We start from the raw sequence: 11608 nt of genomic DNA on the forward strand, positions 1-11608 counted from the left end.
AACCAATGGTCACTAAAAGCTTACATTATTTTTACTTTTCCACCAATGTATAATAAATCATCTAGTCATGCAGACAGGAACTGCGGAATTCTTTATCCAATCATCCCAAACTACTTCTACTGCAGAATATGGAGTAGTAGAAGAAGAAGAAGGTTTGGAGAACAACAACAATCCTCCATTTTGAAGTTTTTTGCTTTTATCTATTTACTACATTAACAAACCCAAATCCTCTAAATTTTTCACCCTGTGACAATCTTACATAGTATTCTATCACCTAGTTCACATCAGGGTTGTTTCTAATTCTTCCCAGAGGGTAGGCAATTTTCTCCAAAGATGAAGATCAAAACCAGTGTTGTCCAGGGGGGTAGAACCCTTCAAAACAGGCAGGGAAATACTCTCTGCACTCTGGGCTCCCACACCACCCATCAAGGCATTCCCTTGAAGAATTGCTACAGAAAACACAAAGAAGCCTTACCAACTCAAAATATTTTATTTTCCAATTTTGAAGCTGATTGAACTTGCAGCCAACTATCCCCAATGCTGTTATGAAATTCAGTATTGCTCCTCAAGCCAATGTATGTACCTGTGGCCTAGATTACACTGCTATAAAGCAACATTAGGAATATGCTAATAGTCATAATGTTAAAAAACATCAAGAAGATTTCTCATGTTAAGAATAAGTTAGCTGATCCCAGTTAATTTTAATGCACAGACTCTAATGCAGAGTAAAAATTTTCACATAAATTATTTTTCAAGGGAAAAGAGCAGATTCTCTCAAATTAATGCAGTTCAAGAGCCTGTATTCATTTCCCAGGCTGCCTACTTAGAAAAAAAGATTAAATATAAAAGTTGCTTCAGCCATTTCAAAACAAAAATAATTCAAGTTTTCTACTATAACGGGATCCTTCAGCTGTTAAAGAAAATATTGTTTCTGACCTCAATCAGAAAGAAGAAAGCATTTTGTTTAAGTCAGCCCCAATTTCTGCTTCAGGTGGTTCACTAGTTGTTTTCAGAATATTTCATTTCCCAATAATTCCCAAACTGAATGCAATGTTTTGAGTCAATGTAAGACATAAATAAAGCCCCACTGTGTGTTGGAGTGTGTCCAGAGAGGGGCCACAAAATTATGAGAGGGCTGGAGCACTTCAACCTATGAAGACAGGCTGAGGGAGATGGGACTGTTCAGCCTGGAGAATAGAAGGCTCTGAGAAGAGGCCACCTTACTGTGGCCTTCTAGTACCTAAAGGGGACTACCAGCAAGATGGAGACACCCTTTTTAGCAGGGCCTGTTGCAATAGAACAAGGGATAATGGTTTTAAACGACAAGAGGGCAGATTTAGACTAGATATAAGGAAGAAATTTTTTTAAATAATGGAATGGGTGGCCCAGAGAGGTGGCAGGCACTCTGTCCCTGGAAACATTCAAGGTCAGGTTGGATGGGGCTCTGAGCAACCTGATCTAGGTGAAAATGTCCCTGCTCACTGCAGGGGGCTTGGACTAGATGACCTTTAAAGGTCTCTTCCAACACAAAGTGTACTGTGACTCTATCTGCCTAGCTTTGTTCTCTTGCCCTTCTCTGGACACACTCCAGCACCTCAATGTCCTTTTTGTCAGGAGGGCCCCAAAACTGAACAAAAGATTCAAGGTGTGGCCTCCGCAGTGGGACAATCCTGCCCGGGTCCTGTCTGGCCACACTATTGCTGATACAAGCCAGGTGCCATTGGCCTTCTGGGGACACGCTGGCTCATGTTCAGCTGGCTGGTGACCAGCACCCCCAATAGTCCTTTCAATCACTTCCATCCTCAGAGACACTGTCAGTGCAAGGATCCTGAGTATCATTATCCCCATTTTCCAAGCAGAGAGCCAAAGCACCATGTAACATCACAGACCAGTGGCAGAAGACATCCCAGACTCTTAACTCCCACTTTCTTTTTCCAGGCCAGTGACAGAGAACCTGCTATCCATAGGAAGAACATCTGACATATTTGCAAACAGTAATTGTGTATTTACCAACTCAGGAGGTGAATTGCCAAGGAATGTAAGAAGTCTCGCCCTAAAGAGATCATTGTTTCAGTAGGTGGAGAGCCCACACGGGTATGGGGATTTCAGAACAAACATATGAGATTGTATTTACAAATCAGAATTAGCTATGGTGAGCTCACGGCACAGAGTGACACATGATTTATTGTAATGGAGGAAGCACGGAAAAATGCCGTGTTGGACATATGACAGCAATCCAGGGTGAAATAAGATTCTAAAAAGTCAAAAAAGATGAAAAATAATTACTCTGAATTAACTCTCAATCATAGCCATTCCAATAGGTAAAAAATGAAAATAAAATCGTATTGTGAGACAGTTTGGCACCATCAAGTGCTCAGTAACAGCATAAAATGGTATAAAATCTTAGTAAATTACACAGTATGAAAACACTCACACCATGCATACATCACTGGAGAATCAACAGGATTATCTTCACTGGTCCTTTCAGTACTACAGCTCACAGGCATTTATGCCAGAAGTTGTTCTGACATGGACAGTGGCTATTTTTGGTGCAAGAATATACAGGTTCCTGAAGCTGAGCTTACATCTCCTGCAGAACAGGAGCACATGAGTCTTCTAAACCTTTGGCAATCCTTCTTCAACAACTGCACCATTCAGGATAATCTTAGGAGGCTGCTTCTTTTCCCCGGGTTCTTCAGCCGCACACTCCAGAGGCTCTAGGTCATGGTATTTTCTCCGATAGACTACCCTTGAGATTACAGTTATCAGAAACATTTCCATGATGAGCAGCTGCTGGGCTATATCTGCCAAAAAAAAGAAAAAGGGAGGCAAAGAAAAGCCCCCAGAAGGGGGAAATTACTACCAGACAAAAAAAATGAATAATTGGCTTATTAATTTTCACCTGTGTGAAAGGAACAAACTCTACCATCCTGTCCCCGCCTCTCACACTCAGCACTGAAATCAGTTACAAAATTCCAATATTGCCCATCAATAAGCATGCAATAAATTATGCATCCAAAACACAAGAGATTTAACAGTAATTATGCATGTTGATTTCTTTTCTTCTCATTTATGATTCCAGCTCTTCTCATTATCAAGTTCTTCTCTACAGCCATGACAGCTATAAGACTTTTGTTCTTATTTTTAAGGTAACAACGGAGATTCTCCAAAAGCTAGTGATCCCAGGAAATTATTATTTTGGGGAAACACCAGAGATTGCCATTAGTAACACTGAACTGGTACCTTTATGAGTAAATGAAGAACATTCTTCCCCCAAAAAACTTACATGATCCTCTTGCTGTAGAGGAGAGTGGTGGAGCACAGGGAATGATTTTTTGTGTAGCGAATATGTTGATAATAGTGGTCTGCAGTTGGTTCAGAATGACAATAAACTGCACCAGAAAGGGAAAACAAATGCCTTAGCTACCAGAAAGGGGTTTATAGTTCACATAACAATTCTGCTTTGATAACAGAACCTCTTTTGCCTCATTCCTCCTTGTTTGGCCTCCCTTCCCCCCATCTACCAGCAGGATGCCTGCCATTCTGCAGAATTCATCTTAAGGTCAGGATGCTATTGCTTTGAATAGGAGTATTGAATTAATCCTGGACTTGAAAAGTGTTTCTTCTCAGCCCTTCATTTGGGAGGTACATTATAGACAGACCTCCCAGCAGGGATTTCAAATAATACTGATCTTTGAATAATAGGCAATAGTGTTTTAAAAATGCCAGTTAATTTGACCCATGAGCTTATGTTCCTCCTTAATAGGAAGAAAGACTCAAAGGACATTTTTTCCTGTTGTCTCCTCTTTTTGCTATAGCAGGGAGATGTTGTGGTCCTCAAATTGTATGAGACTGGCTTCTTTGCCAGAAGGTATGAGGGACTCTTCACAGCTTGAGTTCAGGAACCACCACTTGTGCATCACATTACTGATGCCTTCACTGCCATGGAGTTATCCAAGTGTCTCTGTAGCTGCTGGTGGAACTGCCTGAGTCTAGACCCTCACATTAACAGAGTTTGCCATCCTAAACCTGAATGCACCCTAGCACAGCTTTGCAGGTGTGACCATCCTGTTTACTGCCTTTTTAAGTGCTTAATAATTTACTTAACCTTAGTGCACCAGCCTTGATGTATATCCTGCTCAAGAAGGACACATATCCAAGGATTCTGCTGGACTCTATTCAGAGTGATGTGGAAGAGGGTGGCCTTGTCCCTGTGCTTTTTCAATCTAACCTCTGTGGTTCTGTTCCTTACTATTTAATGATTCTCAGACAGTCTTTTCATTATTATCTACTTCTGAAGTGCAGAATGGCCAAGAAAAATACCGTTAAAACAGAATATTGTGGAATGCTGAAACAGTTCAAACAACAGCCACCCACACAATGCTACGTATCCTCTCCACACCAGCATTTTAACATTGCATTTCAGGATACCAAAACTACAGAGCTTCCTTCAGGCCCCACAGAAAGCACCGTTGTGATTTCAGTGGTCTAAAGATAAATAGGTTTTACATGGCTTTCACATCTCCAGCACCCCTGAGAGACTAGAAGTAAATTGGCTCAAAGTGAAACTGAACAGCAGCCAAGGAGAGTGCTTCAAAGGGATACAGCTTTAATCAGGTAAAAATACGGCTTCGCACAGTGTATTTAGTGGAAAAAATACTACAAATTTTCAACAAAGGAGCAAGAACTAGAGAGACAGAGTTGTGTCAGCAGTTAAGAGAAATTCTTACCAGAAATATTAAAGTTCTCACCTGATAAAGAGCAAACTTTGGGATAATGTTCTTACACTTAAGGAGAATCCTAACTTTTCGAAACATGATTCCAACTGCCCACAGAGCAAAAAGGGTGAGGGCACCAATGAAGCAGCTAATCCATAGTGCAGGTCCTTTGGGAGACAACTGAGAAACAAATCACATAGCCTTATAGAACCTTACTTTACTGTTTCCAGGAAGAAGTTGTGAACTGGATGACATTAAAATGCTTGTTTCTATCTCCATGAGAGCTGATGGCAGCAGCAATTGCTGGGTTTTGCATGGGGAAACTGCCCAGTACCAACTGGAGTGTTGGCACAGCCTCTCCTCTGCAGGCACCAGCATGGAATTGTGTTCAGTCTGGGGAGGTGCCAAGTGACACAACCCCTCAATGCTGCAATTGCCAGCCATGCAGTGTGTGTCTTTTCAAAGACCCCAGCAGCACCTGGCAATGCGCAACAGCTCATGAGAGCATATTCAGCTTGACATCTCAGATGGGCCATTCCTTTTATACCATGAAAGAACAACAAGAACTACTACTTTTAGTCTGAGTTATCCAAGAGGTTCCAAATTATTATCAGATACTGATTTCTCCATCATCTTGCAGGTTACATGGTACAAAGCAGAAGTACAGTACTATCTTTTTATTTTACACAGACATAAAAATCACCATGATTTGCTGAAAAACACAGAATTAGGCTTCCTATTAACATGATAGTACATACACTTGTTTCTTAAGGCTGTAACTTACAAAACACAGGGCAGATACCTCCCACAGGGCAACTTGCAGTCCTGCTATTCTAACCATACAAACTGGGAAATGTATTGGAGCATAATCTGATGCCCAACCCACCCAATGCCCAATTTCTTTACAAGAGAGTCTGGGAAGGCAGAAATTATATGCTTCAGGTCTCATAAGAATACAGTAAGGACTCACTTGGAAGTGCTCCCAGATTTCACAGTTTACTTGTAGGCTAAGATAGTTACACCAACCCTAAAACCTATAGGTTTTGTGGACCATCTCTGATTAAAATATTTACTTACATTGTAAAGGACGTAATTGCCATTAGTCCAAAGCACTATTGACAAAAATATGAGCATGGGCCGAAAGACAGCAAACTGAAAGGTGCTCAGCTTCAGCCAAAAGAGGGTTTGCCTGGTCAAAAAAAAAAGAATTAAAAAAAAAATTAGATAGGCCAAGATCTTATTAGCAACCTTAATAACATTTTATGGATACAGTCATCTGCAGAACTTTTCCACTCCTGTAGCATGTGGCTAAAATCTGGGGAGGAACAGCTTCAAGATTAGAAAATCTTTCCAAGAATTTCTCAATGTTTATTTAATAAAGTCTCTACAAAAATAGTACTTTTTCTGCTCTGCATCAAGTACATACTAACCAAAGCTGGGCAAAACATATCTTTCTCTGCCCTGAAGCCAACCAGGGAGACAGTAGCTGCATAACCGGTTTCTGAACAATAATGCCATTTGCTCTTGCCTTGTTGCCTTATTATTTCAGTTCTCCCATGAAATTGGGCAAATCAGCCTGTTCAGTCACTTCCTAGTCCTGTGGTAGATCAAGAAAGGGAATCACACAGACCTAGATGAAAGGACTGGTAGTTTTTCAGTGCATCATGAAGAGTATTGTGTAAGCACCTGGGTTTGCTCCTCTGTAGTCGAACAGAAGACAAGAACTGTCTCTCACTTGGTAAATTGCACAAGGCCAGCAGGACAGCTCAGGATTCCTTCACTTCTGTCAGTATAAAGTGGGTCCAGAACACAGCCTGTAATCTGGCCAGCTAGCACTAAAGCCCACCAGGAAAGGGGCAGATGAACTTTCTAACAGAGGGCAGAAAGCTGACTGACCTGAATCCTCCTTCAGCCTCCACAGGACAAGCTGCTACAGCTGCCCATGTTTTAGTCTGTTACCATGCATTGTTTCCCATCCTTTCAGTGTTCTTTTCACTGGAGTTCCTTGGGCCCTTGACACTGCCATCAGAGATGTCTCACAGACAACAGGCTGCCATTTAGTGTGCTAAAGGATATAGCCATGAACCAGGAATTATAGGAGTTGCTCAATGAACATAGCAAATAGCCACAGGATTATCAACAGCACAAACCCATGTGGAAAGACCTGCAATGGGCCAGCCATTCAGTGTGTGTCTTTTCAAAGATTTATTATTCCCAGAGAGCTTTAAAGAATAATAGATATGAACAAACAGTGCAGTCACTGCAATGCCACGAGTTGTTTCCCTTGTTAACGTGGGCCCATCTTTATTGATCACCAGATTTCTTCTGCCACATCTCTCCCTATTGCATGGATTGTTACATTGCCTCATCTGTACCTTGTTATTTTCCCCAGAACTGCAGATATATATGTTTTCTTAAAAGAATTAATCCCTCCCTTGGGGTAGCTCCCTGTTTCCCCATAAGGTACCTATGGAAGGAACATGACACTGACTTTTCTCTCGTAGAGCTTGCCAATATTTTTTTTAAAAAAGGTACCCTGCAATGGGAAAAGGCTAGAGGTTAGAAGCAGAGAGCTGATGGGTTTCCCAGTGTACAGACACTGGAGAAGGAGGCCTGAGCCCTCTGCAGAGCAAAAAGCCTTTTTTTTTTAAACAGACAGCTGTCCTTCCTGCCAGCAGCAGTAGGCACTGTCTAGCTCCTGAAATGAGTCCGTATTAGCTGCCAACATCCTGCATAAGCTGCCACTGGGCCAAACAACAGCAAGGCAGAGTAGGGGATCCTCTCCCAAGCTCCCAGTTACTACAACCTGTACAGAGGGTGACAGACATGGGAAAAAAAAACCAAATAAAGGTACATTTTTGACGGGTTTTACTACCTCTTCTTCTTGGTACCCCCTCCATGTAAATATTTAGTGTTACTCTACTAAAATTATGGAAACAAAAGTTTAAATTGTAATACAAAATGAGGCCATTTAATGAAGAATTTTTACAGTAAAAATTCAGGGTTTTTAAAAATGCATCAGAAATTGCTATGCTGTGTTCTGTTTGATGCTTTCCTTTAAATAGATCATAAAGTCTCCAAGGTCCCTCTGACACTAAAGTCCACACCCTCACAGAAAACTCTCCTTTGTACGTTCAGTCCCTCAGATTTTGCTTATAATGAGAGAAACAGTCTCATGCTCTGTGCCAATAGCACAGCCCCAGGAAATATATGAGGCTTCCAGGCTGTGGAGTGGTGTGTAAGTGACAGGGTGACACTAACCAGAGGAGGAACTCCACCAGGCAGTGCTCAAAGGAGGACAGGTTTATGTTACAGTATATTGGCTCCTGTAGCTCTCCATCCTTACCCCACTTCTCAAAGATGCTTTAATACTAAGTTTAGAAAAAGAAAACATCTGCTTTCGCCTCACCAGACAATGCCATTTCACTAAGAGCAATGCTTTACAAGCACTATATCTACTTTTTGTTCTAAAAATTATTTTAATCTCAAGTAGTTTTAAAGTCAAAATCAGAATGAAACATTTCAATTTTAGCAAAGTGAGAGAAATTTTCTATCAGGAGAGCCTCCATTTGATAATTCTGCTTGTGAAAAATGCCCAATCTCAAGATATTTGTTCCCTTCTGGAATGAAAAGAAACTGAAATGTCAATTATTGGGTTTTCTAGAGTAGAAATTTCTCCTCCCACACACCTCTGCATTATAAAAATGAAATAAATTAGTGGTGGTGTACAGCCCCAAAGTGATGATGCTGTTTAAAAGAGACAGCTTGAGAGGGCTTGAGACTGACTTTTGGGAAGCTTTGCTGTAAGCCTGGCCCTGCCAAGCTGGCTGAATTCCAGCAGCCGTTCCCAAGCTGGGAAATCTTAAAGGGGTGACTGACCTGGTGATGGGCACACGAGGGAGGCAGAGGCAACAGCAGCAGCAGGGGCCGGTGCTGATGGTGAAGCGACCATTTTCAAACCTCCTGAGGAGCATCTTCTGGCCTCCACACTCTTTAATCATCATCATCAGGAACTTGTGGATAACTATGGCAAAAAATCTAAGAGAGAAAGAAAATTCCAGCTTAAACTTGTGTGTGTGTCTCTTGCATGCCTGCACCAGCCAGTGCCACCTTCTGTACAGGGTTTTTACAGCCCATGCTTTGCAATCAACAAAAATTCCAGCTCTATCTTTGAGACATCTTCTGTTTGCCATCACCTTGGAGGACCAGAACGGCCCTAACTTCACTGAAAGAGGAATAAACCAAGGCACAGAGCAGATGTGGAATTTCCCAAAGCCGCTCTGGTGGCTGGTGGCAGTCGGTATTAAAGCACAGGCTTTCCTGGCCCCAGTCATTATGGCTGTATTTTTCCGTAAGTTATCTAGTTCTGACTAGTCCGAACTTTTTAGAACAAGTCCTCTTCCTCCTCAAATATGGCTTTCAACCAACAAACATGGCTAGGTTCATGTAAATAGCTATCATCAAATGTGCTGGCCCAGGCAGGGTGTGGTTCCTGTGCAGACAAAGCGCCAACTGCTGCAACCCCACCTCTCCCTCCTTCCCCAGCTGCACATTCTCAACCCTACCCAGGAACTACAGATTGCACCACCAAACATGGAAATCCAGTCAATAAAAGAGGTCCTCTTCTGCACTGCCTGCAGCTTGGGCAAAGGAGAAGGGGGAATGTAAACATGCTTGAAGTGCCACAGGACTGGATTGTTGGAAGTTTCTGGCACTACCTGCATGCACTGCTGCATGCCAACAGTGCTCCCTGCTACTGTGTTGTCCCTGCTCTTTTACTCTATGCTTTTAGTGAATGCAGTGTGACACGAGGTGAGGCAGCTCCTGAGTGTTTCTGATACTGTGCTGCAGTGCATTCCAAAATCATCTCCAAATGTGAAGTGCTCAGGGCCATGGCATACCCCTACTTGGTCCTGCCCACCAGGGCTGTGCCATCATCTCCAGAAAGCAGGGACCACATTTCTCCCTTCTTTTCTGTGCGTGCCAGAGCTGTCATGCTCGCACATAAAGTGCTTTTATCAGGACAACCGTGGAACATTTTTACATTGATATACTCATCGGGGGCTCACTTGGCACCATTAATAATAGACCTCCACAGCTCATCATTAGTAGAAGTGCAGGGAAGAAGTCACAGGCCAGACTCTCATTCCACGTGACATGCAGAGAGAGGAAAGACAGACTGCTGCTCCAAAGCAACTGTCAATCCAAGGAATCAATTACATGTGAGTCACAGATCCTTCATACTGACGTTCCCACACTAGGGGACTGTAGCACTGGGAACCGTTTCAGCATTTTCCACCTCCCAGAAAAGAGCTGCCAAGAGATTTCAACTCAAACAAAAAATTACTGAATTGTTAAATTTACAAAATGACTGTGTTACCAAGGGCAGCAGATGTTTAAAGGGAAGAAATCTGGGGTTTGGAGCAACATCTAGAAACAGGCAGAATTTGAGCGAGGAACCCACATGCCAATGCATGAAGTAGTAGAGATCACCTACAGAGAAAGGGAGGAAGGTTGTATGAAGGGCAGAGATAAAGCTCATGTGGCTCCTGTGGATTTTCAGGGAAGCCCTATTTTCAACAGTGAACTTTATATTGTTTCCATGCTAACTTACTGGAGCTGCAGCATTAATCCAAATAATGATTGATCCTTTGGAGGAAGGGATTTTCCTGTAGATGTAGACTGCTTCCTCTATAAACACCAGAATGGCAATGAGTGTCATCAGAGTCAAGGTTGCAAAGAGAAATTTCCCTGGTAGGTCAAGGCCTGCAGAGAGAGAAGAGAGACAGTTCTGATTTATTTCATATGCATTTCAAACATTAATGTAACAACACTGTCTCTGAGGGGCTTCTTTGCCCTATTCCTGCAAATACTTGCATTCATCCCTAGTTACACAGGCAGTTCTACAGAACAGTTCAAATTACCGAAGTTCATGACTAAATCTTTCCAGGATCCACAGACAGTACACAGGAGGAATACGCCTTCACCTTCTCAAAGCATTGTGCAATAGTCCCTTTCAGAAAGGTGGGGTTCCAGGGCAAATATCCTTAGGTGAATGTAAATATGTAGCAGAAATAAATACATAATACAGAATACAAATAAATACAGTAAATACCTGATCTGGGAACTTTTCCAGGCAGGCTACAAGCAAATATGTATTCACTCAGTTCTCTGCTTCCATCATATGTTCATAGGCATGTTACATGTAACTTTCTTAGGTAGGCAAATTTACTACAAGCTCGGTGGAATTTTTTAGGGCACATGAGGAAGGTAAGGAAAATTACATTGATATACCTAGTCTGGGATAAAACTTAGTGTCTTCACCAAAATCTTTTCTGCATCTCCCTTAAAGCTGCCTATGAATATCAACATTTACCCACACGTGATAGGTTTTATGTCTCCATGGACACTGGGTACGGATAACAACTTTGACCCACAACTAACGGCTGAAGTGCGTTTTCTCCCAAGGGATGTGTTTCCAGAGACAGAAGAAACCACCGCAGTGGAGTCATGCTTAATTTAGGAGAAGTTCGTGCTTATAATCAATACTAACTCCTGCCGGACCTGCAGCCTATCTGAAGGCAAAGCAGAGCCTCTGCCCCAGCCTCTTTAACCTAACCTGCTTCAAAAAACCCTGGCACTTGCAGACTTGGCTGCAGGCGGGGCAGCGCACGTCTTAGTGGGCATCTCCACTCCTCAGATCTCACCGGGGAGAGCCTGGGACCCGGGGCAGCTCCAGGGGCCGGTTCAGCGCCCGGTTCCGCAGGTCCAGGGCGGTCCCGGCGCTCCCGCCCACGCTCCCGGTTCTGTGACATCCCCACCCGCGTCCCTGGGCTGGGGCCGTGCTGTGCTCTCGCCCTGCCCCGAAGCCAGCGGCAGCTCGCCCCCCA

General features: G+C 42.9%; 1 protein-coding gene across 1 annotated transcript; it reads right to left on the reverse strand.

Annotated features, from left to right (window-relative positions):
- Window positions 1–467: 467 nt before the first annotated feature.
- Window positions 468–9191, reverse strand: LOC103611731 (organic solute transporter subunit alpha-like). The gene is made up of 5 exons (XM_017728414.1): window positions 8598–9191; window positions 5796–5907; window positions 4752–4898; window positions 3287–3392; window positions 468–2804 (listed from the first exon to the last, which is right to left on the reverse strand). Exons 1-5 carry the CDS (start codon window positions 9050–9052, stop codon window positions 2617–2619), a joined length of 1008 nt encoding a protein of 335 aa, XP_017583903.1. The 5' UTR covers window positions 9053–9191; the 3' UTR covers window positions 468–2616.
- Window positions 9192–11608: the final 2417 nt, after the last annotated feature.

Source organism: Corvus brachyrhynchos, unplaced genomic scaffold, assembly GCF_000691975.1.
Source record: "Corvus brachyrhynchos isolate BGI_N302 unplaced genomic scaffold, ASM69197v1 scaffold11, whole genome shotgun sequence".
NCBI lineage: Eukaryota > Metazoa > Chordata > Aves > Passeriformes > Corvidae > Corvus > Corvus brachyrhynchos.

Bases quoted from the DNA above. Each gene is read 5' to 3' on its own strand.
- LOC103611731 (XM_017728414.1), bottom strand. From the start codon at position 9,052: ATGACTGGGGCCAGGAAAGCCTGTGCTTTAATACCGACTGCCACCAGC. The intron at 4,899-5,795 runs GTAAGTAAATAT...TTTGTTTCTCAG, and splicing joins GCAATTACGTCCTTTACAAT to TTGTCTCCCAAAGGACCTGC. The intron at 2,805-3,286 runs GTAAGTTTTTTG...TTTTTTTGGCAG, and splicing joins CTCTACAGCAAGAGGATCAT to ATATAGCCCAGCAGCTGCTC.